This window comes from Apium graveolens, chromosome 7 (genome assembly GCF_009905375.1).
Source record: "Apium graveolens cultivar Ventura chromosome 7, ASM990537v1, whole genome shotgun sequence".
NCBI lineage: Eukaryota > Viridiplantae > Streptophyta > Magnoliopsida > Apiales > Apiaceae > Apium > Apium graveolens.
This window is the reverse complement of record NC_133653.1, coordinates 269,869,287-269,885,789: the sequence shown is the minus strand read 5'-3', so window position 1 is coordinate 269,885,789 and position 16,503 is coordinate 269,869,287. Positions and strand designations below refer to the sequence as shown.

General features: G+C 34.4%; 2 protein-coding genes across 3 annotated transcripts; both read left to right on the top strand.

Moving 5' to 3' along the window:
- The first annotated feature begins 10,133 nt into the window (after positions 1-10,133).
- Positions 10,134-11,674, top strand: LOC141672130 (uncharacterized). Its single transcript, XM_074478629.1, has one exon. The coding sequence runs from the start codon at positions 10,267-10,269 to the stop codon at positions 11,482-11,484; it is 1,218 nt and encodes a 405-aa protein (XP_074334730.1). The 5' UTR covers positions 10,134-10,266; the 3' UTR covers positions 11,485-11,674.
- A 408-nt stretch (positions 11,675-12,082) lies between these two features.
- Positions 12,083-15,298, top strand: LOC141672848 (transcription initiation factor TFIID subunit 10-like). Of its 2 annotated transcripts, none has more exons than XM_074479533.1 (2): positions 12,083-12,236; positions 14,646-15,298. In XM_074479533.1, the coding sequence occupies exon 2, from the start codon at positions 14,688-14,690 to the stop codon at positions 15,096-15,098; it is 411 nt and encodes a 136-aa protein (XP_074335634.1). In that variant the 5' UTR covers positions 12,083-12,236; positions 14,646-14,687; the 3' UTR covers positions 15,099-15,298. The 2 variants fall into 2 exon arrangements, with proteins under 2 accessions (XP_074335634.1, XP_074335635.1); XM_074479534.1 differs by having other exon boundaries at positions 12,086-12,236; positions 14,640-15,298.
- The last annotated feature ends 1,205 nt before the right edge of the window (positions 15,299-16,503 follow it).

Below are 16,503 nucleotides of genomic sequence, written 5' to 3'. Positions count from 1 at the left end.
TGGCAGTGTCAGTACCTTCTAGGTTTACAGGGGATAGATTCAGATACTATAGTATCATCTATGTAGCAAAGGTACTACCAACTCATCCTTACAGCTTGTTATTACCCATTGAATACACTTCAAGGGATCTCCTCTCATGTGTATTGGGTTCCCACTGTTGATGAATTATGATGGGTTGACAATCCCATCCCCAACCTTGACTTAAGGACCACTGCAGGTTCCAGTCCTTTAGTAAGAGGATCAGCTATATTATTCTGAGTTCCTATGAACTCTATAGCTATGATCCTATCAGTCACTAAACCCCTTATAGACTTGAGTCTAACTTGGATGTGTCTCTTAGTTTTAGCATTATGCTTTTTACTACTAATCTTGTCGATAGTTGTTCGACTATCACAGTGAATAGCAATAGCAGGGAGCGGTCTGCTTACTACAGGTATTGCAGACATAAGTCCGTGTAACCATTCAGCCTCCGTCCCTGTGGCATCAAGTGCACACAACTCAGCCTCAAAAGTAGACCGAGTAACAATAGTCTGTCTGCTTGACTTCCAGGATATTGCTCCACCAGCCAAGGTGAACACGTATCCAGTCACTCCATTGGAACCAGACTTCTTAGCTATCCAACTTGCATCACTGTACCCTTCAAGCACACCAGGAAATCTCCTGTAGTGTAAACTAAGGTACATTGTGCCATTTAGATATCTAAGTACTCTATCAAGAGCATCCCAATGAGTTCTGTTTGGACAGCTTGTATATCTCGCCAATTTAGACACAGAATATGAAATATCTGGTCTAGTACAGTTAGCAAGATACTGCAAGCTCCCAATAATCTGAGAATACCTTAACTGAGACACAGGCACTCCTGAAGTATTCTTGACAAGGGCAACTTTCGAATCATAAGGTGTACTAGCGATTCTACACTGTGAATAACCATATTTCTCAAGTATAGATTTCTCTATATAATGAGATTGATTCAAGGTTATTCCTTCAGTGGACTGAATCAATTTGATTCCAAGAATCACACTTGCCTCACCCATATCCTTCATTTCAAAATGCCTTTTCAAGAATTCTTTAGTCTCGTTAATAATCTCAATATTGGTTCCAAACAGTAAAATGTCATCCACATATAGGCACAAAATAACACACTCATTACCTTTAACTTTAGTGTAGACACACTTATCACTTTCATTAATCTTATAACTGAAAGGCAATATAGTTTCATCAAACTTTTTATGCCAATCTCTGGGAGCTTGTTTCAAGCCATAGATGGACTTGATCAACTTACATACTTTCCTTTCATTGCCTGATGCAACAAATCCATCAGGCTGATCCATATAAATCTCTTCCTCAAGTTCACCATGAAGAAAAGCCGTCTTTACATCCATCTGATGAATGATAAGACCATGGACTGAAGCCAATGCTAGAAGCATTCGGATTGTTACCATTCTTGCAACCGGAGAGTATGTATCAAAATAATCAATTCCTTCCTTTTGCTTAAAACCCTTAGCTACCAGTCTAGCTTTGTACTTATCTATTGAGCCGTCAGGGTTTAACTTCTTTTTAAAGACCCATTTGCATAGTAGAACACCCAGGAGGGAGATCAACCAACTCCCATGTTCCATTGGAAACAATAGAGTCAATTTCACTCTTGACAGCGCCCTTCCAGTGCCTTGACTCAGAAGAATCCATAGCTTGCCGGAAAGTTAAAGGTTCGTCCTCGATATTGTAAGTGATGAAATCACCTCCAAAATCCTTGACTATTTTTGCACGCTTACTTCTCCTTGGTTCCTCTAATTCCTTAGGAATAGAGCTACTACTAGGTTCCGCCCCCACATTTGTCATCTTTTCCACATGATCAGGAATAGAACTTGATGTGTGAGTAGGATCTTCCTCAGAAGTCGTTTTAGGTATTCCAGTCTTCATAGGGTAGACATCCTCAAAGAATGTCGCATCTCGAAATTCAACTATCGTGTTTGCCACTATACCATCTATGTCAGATTTTAACACTAAAAATCTCATAGCTGTAGTGGTTTCAAGATAGCCCAGAAAGATACAGTCAACAGTCTTTGGACCTAGTTTCTTTCTCTTGTGTTCAGGAACAAGCACCTTAGCAAGGCACCCCCACACACGAAGATACTTAAGACTAGTCATCCTGCCTTTCCATAACTCCAAGGGTGTTTTATCCATGTGTTTCAGAGGGACTCTATTCAAAATATGGCAAGCCGTATTTAGAGCCTCTCCCCACATGTATTTAGGCAACCCAGAGTTAATAAGCATACTATTAATCATATCTTTAAATGTTTTGTTCTTTCGCTCAGCAACCCCATTAGACTCAGGTGTGTATGGTGGAGTAACTTCATGAACTATACCATTGTTTGCACAAAATTCATTAAAAGCATTACTCGTATACTCACCACCTCTATCAGATCTCAATCTTTTAAGTAACTTACTAGTTTGTTTTTCTACTTCAGTTTTATATATAATGAATTTACTAAGTGCTTCGTCCTTATGTCTAAGTAAATAAACATAACAATATCTACTACTATCATCTATAAAAGTAATGAAGTATCTAAACTGGTCCTTGGTCAACACACCACCAAATTCACAAATATCAGTGTGTACTAAATCTAACAAGTCTGAATCCCTAACAACGTTATGAAAAGGTTTCCTTATCTGTTTAGCAGACACACATACTTGACATTTAGAATTCTTTTCTATGGTATATTTTGGAATCAACTCTAAGTTCATCATGTTCTTAAGAGCACCAAAGTTTAAATGACCTAGTCTAGCATGCCATATATTTGAGGATTCAATACAATTAACAGTAGGAATAACATTATTATTCAAACTTCCCAAAACGGGATCCGCATTAATAACAAATAAACCATTTGACAAGTAACCCTTGCCAAAGAATGTACCAGTGTGAATAAGAACTACTTTATTACACTTGAACGAAATTTCAAAACCACTAGAAACTAAACAGCTTCCACATATTATATTTCTACGCATGTCGGGAACATGATGCACTCTCGTCAGAGATAGAATACGTCCTGAAGGGAACTTCAGATCCACATTTCCAACTCCATGTACTTTAGCAGCACTAGCATTCCCCATCTTTACAGTCAGGCTATGACTCTGTTGATAAGATACAAATAAACTAATATCAGCACAAATATGTACATTAGCTCCAGTATCTATCAACCATTCATTTGACAGATAGGTAGAAAATATCACAGGGTTGTAGGATACATACCGGTCAACGTTGGTTTCAGAAGCCGTAGCCTCACCAACAACCATGTTCACTACAGGCCCACTTGCGGTTCCAAGCACAACATTTGCTTGTGCTACCTCGGTTTTCTTCGCTTTCTTCGTAGGGCAGTCCTTACTCCAGTGCCCAACCTGCCCACAAGACCAGCATGGTTTATTCGCCTTGGGTTTCTTGGCCTTGTCCTTGTCACTCTTAGGTTTATTACTATTAGCTTTCTTAGCAAAAGCCTTCCTCTTTTGTCCTACAGTTGCTATGTTTACCTTCGAGGTACCGTGTTCAGTTGGCATCACATGTCCCTGTTTGGACTTGTGTTGTTCTTGTACCGAGATGTCCAGCATAAGGTTGGTCCAGGTGATCTCTCCTTTCTGTCTTTTCAGGGAGAGAGAGAACTCTTCCCAAGACTTCGGGAGTTTTTCAATCACACTCATCACCTTGAACTTCTCCGGGAGATTCATTCCAGACTCCTTCAAAGCATGCACTATCATCTCGAACTCATGCACCTGCTCAGTCATGGACTTATTGTCCACCAGCTTGAACTCGAGGAACCTTGCCACAGAATACTTTTCTAGACCTTGTGAGTCAGTATTATGTGTCTGGTCCAGCTTCTCCCATAAGAGTTTTGCAGAGTAGGCATCAGAAGAATAGACATCAAACAAAGTGTTTGTTAGTGCCGCAAGAATGGCCGCTCTAGCCACTCCATCCTTCTCAGCCCACTTCGCAAAAGCCTTAACTGTGTCAGCCTTCTCTTGATCCACTACTGGTTTCTCATATTCCACAACCGGCCACAGACCCTTTATAGTCAACCACAGCTTCATCCTTTTCTGCCAGCGAGAAAAGCCAATGCCACCGTTGAATTTCTCCGGTAAACCGGTTAGTTCAACAGCCTGTGGGAAACTATAGGTGGTCCAATCAATGGCCCCAGCAGTTACACCCGAACTGCTACCACCACCAACGACAAGAATGTTGAGAATCTCACTAACAAGTATAGCAACATAGAGGCAAGTGTATAAAGAATTTAACAAGTTTAGGCCAAGACCACAGTTAACAAAACAAAACATGCAGGTAAACAAAATCAGTAACTGAAATAACGTAGAGAGAAAGAAAGATGTACCCGAAACCATAGCTTTCAACAGTGACTGAAATAAAGGTTTACAGATACAAAACGCCAAGAAAATGATTACAGCTGAGTCACCAGGCCTTGCTTGAAGTCCTGGCTGCTCTTGAAGAGATTATTGCCCCCTACCTGCTGCGTTTGGGATGTGCGCAATATCTCCACCAGGATAAAACAGCTCGGAGTTTATGTTAACAGCAGCAACAAAACCTCCACTTCGACCAGCACCTCAGTCGCCGGAAAATATCAGCACTTCAGTTCTTGTGGGAGAGAAATGCAGAGAGGTTGAAGAGAAGAGATGAGAATGTAGTGTGTTGTATTATTTATTCATTCAGTTTAGCCTCTATTTATAGGAGAGGAAAAATGAAACTGTCAACACACTTAATGTATGAATTAAACTGCTTCATTAATAAAAAATAAAAACTGATCAGATTTTGAATTCATAAATGAAAAAATCAAAACTGAACAGCTTTTGAATTTAAATTATTTGTAACAGCTTTTCACATTAACACCCACATTATTATCAGAACTTAAGTTAAGTTCTGATTCGACTCATCAGTACTTAAGTTCTGATTCGACTCATCAGTACTTAAGTTCTGATTCTGATATCAGAACTTGTTAAGTTCTGATTTTATTCATCAGTTCTTAAGTTCTGATTCTTATATCAGAACTTGTTACAGATCAGATTATTTGCAGGTTCAATATATTTAGACTACTTAGCCTATTTCAGAACCCAGCCCAATAATCCAATCACCGATAAATAAATTCGAATTAAAATAATTCTCAAATAAATAAAATCCTCGCCCAGGTCGCCTCGCGTACGCGAGACGCCGAGACATTCGCCCAAATCGCCCTTCGACCCGACCCGACCCGGTCCGGTGCGGGGCGGGCGCGCGCATGTGTGTGTGCGCGTGAAGCACACAACAACACAATGGACCATCAAACACCTTAGTAGTTGTATACTACTCATGTGGGTAATACCATATAAAGCACACAACCCCCTTTATTTATTTCAATGTGGGACAAACATTCTCAAATTTTCCAAGTTTTTCCAAGCTATTTTCAACTCTCATTTCATATGGATTTCATTAAGAAAATTCTTAAAACCATACATGAAAATTTAAGTTCAAATATCATTGAACAATTTCCAATCATTAGATTTTAGGATTAACATCAAGAACATAATTAAATTAAGCTCTAAAATCCTAATTTTCTAACAACTTATCAATTATTTTTTAACTAACAAAATACTTAAATTCTAAAAAAAAAATCAGATTATGGCAATACAAGTATGTATAAGATATAATACTCCCCGTGTTTTAAAATATTTATTAAATTTTGAAAGAAAATTTGTTTCAAATTAATTTTTAAAATCAATTCTATTTCAGATATCATTATATTATATTTCCAATACCAACTTCATTCCCATATGCGTGATTTCTGAAAATGGATATTTATATTAAAATGAAAGGAGTATCCACCAAAAATATTAAATCTACATCTATGCTACTATATTACAATACGAAATATTAAAATTTGCCGATAACAATCCAACCACCTGTATATTTTTATATTTTTTAATTAAACTACTTCCATTTTATAAAGACATCATGAACATAACTTTAAACCAACAAACTTCGCATTTTAAAACCTTTAATTAAAATTGAATTAAGAATCATATAACACTACAAAGAAAATTCGTACATGCTCAATATATAGTGCGTATTTAGCAACAAGATATATAATCATAAATGGGCACAAAGCCTTTTCTCAATTTTTGTGGACTGTTTACGAAAAATTGAAATGCCATTTCTTAACTGAAATGCTCAAACTCAAAATTAGAAAGTGGGTCTACAATTTTTTGGTTTTTCCCTTGAAAAATATTTATAAATTTGAGCCATTTTGATTAGTGAAATTTATGTGCATTAAGAGTCCATCACTATTAAAAAAACGAACAATCAAAATAAGTTAAATTTATTAATTTTTGTATTTATTGTGTGGCCTTGGTATTATGTAGAAAAATTGTTTTTTATATTATGTAAATCATGTATTTTTTTTTACTTTACCTTTTTGTTTTAAGTAATTTCTAATTCAATATTTATGTTCTAAATTTTGTCTTTTTGTATTTACTATTAACATATTTAATTATTATAATAAATTTTAATTTTTTATTAAATAATTATAACTTAAAGTTATGATTTACCAAAAACTTCAACAACTTATAAGTAAGTTATACGTAAAATTATTTAAACGCATAAATAACTTATAACTTCAAATTAAAAGTTTGAAATGACAAACATGCCCATAAACTTTTATACATATCCATTATGAGTACCGACAAAAAATAAACAACCAATGAAAGCCATCGGACTAGAGGTGTGAAGCATATTATGTAACCAAGTCAATAGCAATGAGGAGGGTTGACTTGGATTTCATTCTTCTTTTTCGTAGACTTCCGTGACATTATCACAAACTTATAAACAATTCGTTTGGTAATTTGGCATTTAATCTTTGCCTAATCCTACCCCCGACATCAAAATATATTATTTAAATATACATATTTACAAGGGCATGATTCAGATACAGCATTTTTAATCGTAAGAATAAAATTACGAGAATTTATCAAAAATTCTAGTTTTTTTAAGTTTTTTTGCGATTTTACTATCTTCTGATTTCTTTTGTAAAAATACGGAATAAACCAAAATCAACTAAAATCAATCAGATATGCAAATAATTGAATGAAGTTTTTTTGGTTGATTTGAGGTTGCATTTAGTTGCATAAACTCGTCAAAGATTGCGTGCGGTTGATTCCAGTTGTCAAAAAACCGTATTTTTGCAAAAAAAATTGAAAAATAGTATTTTTGCAAATTAAAAAATTTTTTTACAATTTTTTTTTAAAAATAACAGTATTTTTACAAAAAAATTTTTAGACTTGGGTATTTTTCAAAAAAACGCCTAAAATTATTATGCATCTTCTTAAAAGTGCGGAACAATTATTATACTTATTTTTAGTACCCTCTTCATTTTAAAATACAATTTTCGTTGATTTTTTACACGTACTTTAAGATGTATAAAAGTCATAGTTCAGCATATTTTTATAAACTTTGTTTGAATTAAAATTTATTATTTATACTTTTATTCAGGAAAAAAATTATGGAACTATCTTTTTTATTCATCTTAAAATACGTATAAAAAGTCAAAGATTTTTGAGACCGAGGAAGTTGCTATGTTAGGGAATGATATTGACCTCACTATTTTCATATTAATATATGTTCTCAGTAATGTAATTTTGGATAGTATTATTAAATCAAACATGATATTTTAATTACATTTCGTATTCATTTTGTTTTAAATCGTGTCTTATTATTCGTCTAACTTCCATATTAGTCTTAACAAAACTAAAGCTATAGAATAATACCTTATGTTCATTTATATAATTTAATTAACTCTTTTTTGTCTCCACTCCACCGTGCAGAAGTATAGATAAGCATGAATTGTCAACTATTTCAACTAATGGTGTGAAGTTGACCTGACTAACCATAATTATAATTAATAGCCAGATTATCTTGATATATACACGGACCTTTCGCGAATCCCGAAATTAAATTCTCGAAAATATCGATCATATTTTATGAATATATTTTTATATTTTTTTAAATTTTCAGGATATTTTTATATATTTTCAAAAATATTAATAATAAAAAAATATAAAATTTTATTTTAGGGAAACACTTATCCTCCGTTCCCCTTACTAGATCCTCCCCGTAATGAATGAACAATTAATTTAATTAAGTAATTAATTCAAATAGAAGGGAAATTGCAATTCAGTGAATCATGTATGAGTTAGACTTTTGATCAAAAAGATTCAAAACCCACCTACTTTATTCTGTTTGTGAGCCTACCCAACATTCGGAATTAAATATTATGTTATAACTTACACACGATTGGTAGTTAAATTCCCAAACATTCGAATTCGAAAATTCCCCTTTTATTTAACAATATTTCTGTTTATGTCTGACTTAACCACCTTGTTTTTCTACACAGATTAAAGTACACTTGCTTTTCTTGTTCAAGTTATAGCCATCTCATGTTTAGATCTCAAATTTTGTGGATACTTAAACACGGTCACGTTTTATGAAAACATGTTTTTATTAGAATTACATCCAAATATTATGACAGATAGCAGTACACGAGCTATAGAGCAAAAATTGAGATGTCCCGTTTTTTAGATATCTTTTAATAATTTATCCCTATGTAATTATGAAATTGCATTCGCGTTTATTTGTGGTTGTCCGAAAGTGAATCAGGACTGAAACCAATGAAACTATGTTTCACAATAATTTTCGTAGGCAGTAGTACACGAGGTATGGAGCAAAAATTGAGGCGGCCCGTTTTTTAGATATCTTTTCATAATTTGTCCCTATAGATTTATGAAATTGTATTCGCGTTTATTTGAGGTCGTCCGAAAGTGAATCGGGGTTGAAATTAATGAAACTAGGTTTTCAAATAATTCTCGTAGGCAGTAGTACACGAGGTCTGTAGCAAAAATTGAGGTGGCTCATTTTTTGGATATCTTTTCATAATTTGTCCCTATGAATTTATGAAATTGCATTCGCGTTTATTTGAGGTCGTCCGAAAATAAATCGGAGTTGAAACCAATGAAACTAGGTTCCGAATAATTCTCGTAGGCAGATAAATTTTTACTATTTGAGCTATCTAATCGTGTTCGATACTTTTTAAAAGAGTCCAAAATATAAGCTTGCAATTCTCACATTAAAATTGTTCGCATACAAAATTATTATTGTTACAGAATTATTATTGTTAAGTAAACAGTTCGTCTAAAATTTTTAGGTGTCGGTCCAAATCGGATAGTAAGATTCACTACTATTGATAACAACAATATAACAAATACAAATACACATATTAATAAAAAAAATTTAAATTAAATAAATAGGGATGAGAGGACTTGACCGAGTTCCTTTCTAAATTGAACTCTGATATCATATTAAGTAATCATTTCATATAAAATTTCAAGATGATAGATTAAGATCAGAACATGATTTTATTCTTTTTAACGAATATCTACGTAAAAATATATACTTTATCCCATTTAAGTGATTTTAGTAAAAATTATGATAATGACTATACAGTTTATAATGAAAATGACTTGACATAACATGCAGAGGCGGATCTAGGGGGGGTCCAGAGGGGTCCCTGGCCCCCCCTAAATTTCCAAATATAAGTTGGTAGTATGCAAAATTCATCACTTGTGACTGTAGCCTGGCTGGTTGTTGCTGTTTTGGTTCTAATGGAAAACCAGGGTTCGAACCCTATCTTTCTAACTTTCCTTCCTATATGCCTCTTCTATATTTACTTCTTCTTTTTTTATGCAAGTCTGTATATAAATCATGGGGAGCAGTTGATGATGCATCATGGTGACCCCTTGATGGATACAAATCTTCTTAGAATGATTTTCTAAAATTTTTTTGGACCCCCCTTAAAAAAATTCCTGCGTCCGCCACTGATAACATGTTTATGCAGTTTTTCAAAAGGCTTTTGTTTGATACCATAGTAGTATATTGGCCGGCACATAGGTGCTGAAAGACTGATGATTTTCTTAACCTGCATAGAAGAATTAGGCAAGTAGCTGTTTTCTAAGTGAAACAATTAGTTCAACGCATGACACTTGCTTCACCATCTTCTAGTACTTGTGCATCAAAAGTCTTCATAAGCTCCACTCTCCTTTCACATACATTACCCCAACTATACTACCAATCATTCCCCTATTACAATATGCATTTATCTCTAGTATATAATCTTGTAGACTAAGCCTAGCTCTCACAATATCTCTCCACATTTCCTAGTAAAATCAGCTCATCATCTTCTATACATGGCTTCACTTTTGAGACCAAACTTTTATCTTCTTGCTCTAACATGTGCTTTGATCACTTGTTCTTTCATTGAAGCAACCAATACTCAACTTCTTAGCAATCAAAGGCATTTTAGTAGTAGAAAACTACTTGACATTCAACAACAAGATCAAGATCAAGATCAAGAGGACGTTGTCGGAGCAAGTGCTGCAGTTATCATTGATCAAGATTTACCAATCAAGAAGAAAACACCAAATAATCTCTCTTTAAAAAACCAAACCAAAACCATCAAAAATGGTTCACCAAAGAACCAAACCAAGCTTCTCAACCTCACCACCACCACCTCATTACCCAAAAACAAAACCAAACTCATTAAACCAACCACAACTTCAACCCAACCCACATTCAAAACCAAGCTCAACACCACCTCAAAACCATCAAACTCAACCAAACCAAAACCTAAAGATCACTCAAATGAAGAACCAATGACCCAAAAACCAATCCAACCCATATGGGTTGATGTAGAAATAGGAGATGATGATTTGATCTCAGAGTTCACAGACCTCACCACAAGATTTCAACAAAACTTATTGCCTGATTTGGAAAAAATCTCATCTACTTCCAAAATTTACATCAAAAAAGCCAATAAAGAGATCACAAACAATGTTGCACCTATAGTAGGTAAAAAATATGCACCACTCATTGCCTCTATAGTTTCTTGTGCATTCATTTTAATCCCTCTCATTCTAGCCTCCTTCATTTTTAACCGGATCAAAGCTTATTTTTCACTCCAAAAAATATTAAGTTTCATCCACATATATTTATATATTTACTTTTTTATTCTCTCCCTCTCTGGTTTGCTAACTGGTCTTGAGCCACTAAGGTGCTTCTACAAGACTTCACCAACTATTTACATATTCATACAAGTGGTGCAAACACTTGCTTACATGTTGTATCTTTTGTTGGTGGCAATGTACATGATTTTAGTGTTCTCCATGAACACTGGGCTGGGCTCGAAAGTTTTGAGTTTGGGCCAGACATTTGTGGGCTTTGCAGTTGGGTTACATTACTATGTTACTGTGTTTCATAGAGCATTGTTACATCAAGTGCCCAAGACAAGCTGGAAGGTGCAGGCAGTATATGCCACGTGTTTTTTTGTGATTTGTCTGCTGGATAGGTTTGAGAGAAGGAAGAAAGCTTACCTAGAAGATGATGGTTCTGAGGGCAAAAAATGCTAGAACTTGAATTTTAATTTTTTTAAGTTGTTAATATTGTAAAGTAATTTGTGCAATTTTGTTTACAATAATGTATAATGTTCCCCAAACTTGCAATGTTCTCCTTGTAATAAGTTATTATTCGTTAACATAATCAAGGTTAACATTATCAAGGGTGAAACTCGAATTGAAGTGAGTTTCGATCTCTATTAATTATCCGAATTTAAAGTAATTTTAATGTAATCTTGGATAATATAAATAATTTGGATCAGTAGTCTTAAACATTATTAGGTACATATATTATATTTCTAATTCCGCCGCGCCGCACAACGAAGATTTCTTAGCCCGAGGACACAAATATATATTATTTGAATTTGATATATAACATATTTTAATTTATAGACGCACATGTATTTACATACATGTTCTTTTATTACTCAGAAATTTATTGATTAAACACCGATTATAAATATTTGGGTGATAATTAAAATTTTTTTGAGATATTTAATATTTCCATAAATAAATAATTTCATTAATTTATTCTAATTAAAAATAAACTAGGAAATGTGCCTATGCTACGTGAGAATAATTTAATCTAAATAAATTCGAAGCGAACCAACCCAAACCCAATTCTATAATAAGGAGAATTTTCAAAACCCAGACCAAATTGGGTTACCCATAATTCCATTACCCGACCCGACTGTCCTAATAGATACACACAAATAATCTAGACATACACACAGAAACCTCAGACTTCTTGCCAAGAACTCATAAAGGTACAATCTTTCATATCAATTGCATGTTTAATCATCAAACCCTAGTTTTAAATTTCATATTTTTTCACAATACGATGCCGTTTCATATTATGCACTTCAATTCTTGGTAGCCCAATTGCTTGAATTTACTTTTCTTGAATGATTGTAATTATTTTTACAATTATTGTTTTTTATTTCTTGAATTTGGGTATTTTTTTTATCTTGTAAAATTAGGTTTGATTATTGTTTTATATTTAAAGATTCTTGGGTGCTTATGTTGTGTGAAAATGCTTTCTTGGAATTTATTTATATTTTATTGTTGATCGAATTGTTTATCGTATTGGATGTGTTAGTTGATGTACTCAGAGGTCGGTAAACTATGTACATTGTGGTGTTTTGGAATGATTGTTGTGATTGAGTAGATTGTTTGTCATGGTAGAGGCATAATTGGTTTATGTGGTGGTATATCTTCTTTTGATGATCGAGAAGCAAGATAGAAAAAAGAAGTCGAGCACGAGGTGTTTAGATACTGCTATTTGTAGTGTGGAAAGTAGAATTCTACGGGTTATTAAAATTTTGCGATTTGTGTGGACTTTAAATTACAAAAATGGCATTTTGAATTTTGTTTACTTGTGTATTTGTTCAGCTACTTTTATATAAAGGATATATTGTTTAAGCTCTGTCTATTGACATCTTTCATTAAAAAGACAAGTTCATGTGTCCTGATCCCGGGACATGTTAAGTAATGTGTTTACAATGAAAATATATTTGATCAGCCCTCGTTTGGCCGTAACCTATAGATTTTAAGTTATTTATAGATGGAGACTCGTAATAAATGTTACTTATCAAGGACTTCTCAGAGTAGATAGATTCGATAATTACTTTTTTCCCATTTATATTAGGAAGTAGGGATACTTGGATCATCCAACGCGCTACATGTCGAAACTTGGGGATACGCGGATACTCACACAAATTCAACTATAATATCTTATTCTATAGTCGCTTTTATCCCGTGCATAACGGCTTTTTTTATATATATCTATTAACTTGATATGATTTAAAATCTAAACCTGCATTTATTCTTGGAGTTGATAGTATAAATTTTAATTTAATATGTTACTGATGTGATCCAAACCTTGATATGTTACAAATATTTGATTAAATATGTTGTACATGAGAATTGAACCCTTTAGTATAACTTCCGACTTTAATTTTTGTGTTTTAGAAGCTTAAGTTGTAGTTCTGTTGTTGGATTCTATTTCTTGTAACATCGTAGACATATACATATTATTCTATATGTTTTATCCCACCTGAATTCCCTTATCGTATTTGTTCAATATGTCTCCCCCCATTACGCACCTGCATCCACACACCAGTATCCATATTCCATGCTTCTTAGCATTTTAATAAGTATCATGTGCCATTTGTTAATGACGGTTTCATTTTTTAGCATATGTAAAGAATATTGCAGTTTTTAAAGTAAACCTTCGAAGATAAAGGGTTGATGCTATTTTCGTAGCAGTTCTAGGGTAATTATCTCTGATGCTAGTGATTAGGGAATCTGTCTTAATAGGCGTCTTCTTTTTGGTATACAATTAGGTTTTGGTTGTAGCCTGTTCTGTTGATCTGCTAATGTTGTGGTTTGTGTTTGGTTAGGGAGAATGGATTGGAATGAGTGAAAATAATGGAAAAAATGAAGGTAGGAGGGGAAGTTCGAAGAAAGATGAGTAGGTTAAAAATTTATGTGATGTAATTTGGGAATAAAATGGGTTATGACCGAGTATGGAGCATTCCTTCCCAAATTGGCGGGTTTGAGCTCTAATGTAGGTGTTTGGGAATGGAATGCGGGAAGAAATGCAATTTGTGTACATTTACTCATAATATAGTTCAGATCTCATTCCACTCCTTCCAAATTCATTCATGCCAACCAAACACAATTTAACTGTACAGCTTGGTAACAACCTTTGCTTTTTGTACAAAAAAATGTTTAATACTGACACTCTGAGGGGATGGTTTTGTACTTCTGTTGGTGAACCAGAAGAAGTGTATTGCTTCTAATATCTAAAAACAGCTACAGCTTCGACTTCTCCGCTACAACCTTGACCAGGCATATGCCGTGTTTTACTTATTTGTCAAGTATATTTTGTAACAGATCAATAATGTGCTCCAATTTTTTTTTCTGATTTTAGTTTTGAAGAAAGGAACTAGTTGACATACTTGCATGTATTTGTTTTGCCAAAGAGAAGCCAAAGTATTAGAGCAGAAAATTATTCTTAATGTCATCAATTTTTCTTTACCTTGAGGATTGCGGAATAGGTTTTTAAACTGAAAGTTTATAGAGGGAGTTCCTAGCTTATCTCCGTCAAAATTGTAATTAAATAAGATTTTACTTGTCATATTTCTCTCATGTGTCTTTTTTCTTAGGAGCAGAAAGATTTTCCAAAATTTGGATTAGCTTAAGTGAGATAGAAGATGAACCAAAGGCAACAGTTGGAAGAAAACAGACACGATGATGATGCCGCACTTTGCAATTTCTTGGCATCCTTAATGGACTACACACCAACTATACCGGATGAAGTGGCTGAGCATTATCTGGCCAAAAGTGGGTTTCAGTGTCCAGATGTGCGACTAGTTAGGTTGGTAGCTGTAGCTACACAGAAGTTTGTTGCAGATGCCGCCACTGATGCTCTTCAGCACTGTAAAGCAAGACAAGCTGCAGTGGTCAAGGATAAAAGAGACAAGCTTCAAAAGGATAAACGCCTGACCTTGGCTATGGAGGACCTTTCGAAAGCGCTGCAAGAGTATGGTGTGAATGTTAAGCATCAGGAGTACTTTGCTGATAGCCCCTCAGCTGGGTTAGATGCTGCCTCAAGAGACGAATGAGATGCTCTACCCATCATATCCTTTATCTGCATTAAGTGATCTAGTTGGAAATGAGCAAGGCATGATTTTGCAGGTACCAAACTGTAATTTCCAGACCACCAATCTTTTCTGTTGTTTCTGATTGTACTCGCATTGTTTTCAATTTTCTCACCCTAATGCAAGGAAAAATATGAATTGAAGATAGAATTTTTATTTGGCTATTCTTGTGTTGGTATTTTTACGTTTTATCTTTTATACCTTTCTATATGCTTTATAATCTTAAATTCACCAACTAGAAATTGTCAACTCGGAAATTTCATCCTCTAAACAATATATCAGTTGTGTAGTAATGTACCTGGCTTTTACGTGAAGTGGACATATAAAACAAGTGTACATTACGTAACAAGAGAAACTTTAGTACATTAGCAATTTAAGTGAAACAGAAATATGTCACACACACATACACAACCTTATTGATGACTGTATAACAAATTAAATGATAAGATTCAACATTGAATCCTAAGAATGAGTAATTATGTTTTTGTTTCTTCTGAAAATGAAGCTTTTGTTATAGTTTCTGTTAGTTTTTGGTACAGTAGTATCTTAAGAACAGGGTTGGAAAGGAACAGGTTAAATGTCAATTGCAGCCATTTGTTGAATATTCATGGGAAAGCAATCTGAAGGTGGTCCAGTATAAGCCCTTTGAGCTATTACATAGTTAGCGGCTTCAGTAGTATGATAAGCATCCCAAAACAGATGTGATTTCCTGTTGAAACAAGGAGGCTGAAAAGGCATACAAGTTAGTTGCCCTTGATTTCTTCCTGATCCACAGCAACCCCTGTTTACGACACTTAATCCTGTTCTCATGCACACAAAAATTTAGTCAAGTTCTCCGAAAAGATTTGTCGAATATAATGGGATGAAAAGAGTCCTAGTCAATTCTTACCAAAATTATGTGGATTGTAAAGAATGTCACCAACTATACCATAAATGTTACCATATACAAAAACTGCACCAGGGTGATCTCTGTTCAATGAGATGACTAGCGATCGAAGCCCCTCGTTGAATGTACCAAGAATCTGATTTACATAATCCACACACTCTCCTTCTGGAGGTTGACCTATGGCCAATTGGCTAGGGATGCATCCAAGAGGAGGAACTCCTGCTAGGTAGAATTTTCGTAAACCTAAACTATGCAGTGCCTGTACATAATATAGTTGGCTTTATAGCAGTTAAGGTAGAAATATTTACTATTAGCTAGACTAGTGCGATGATATAATAATAAATCTACTCACAACAATTTGCCGGCCATAGTGGTCGAGGAGTAGGTTGGCAAAGTCAGGGGGTGTGTATCGATAGCTGGAAGGATACATGGAAGGCATGAGATAATTGTTGATGTAGTCATTACTACCGAACACCATAAATG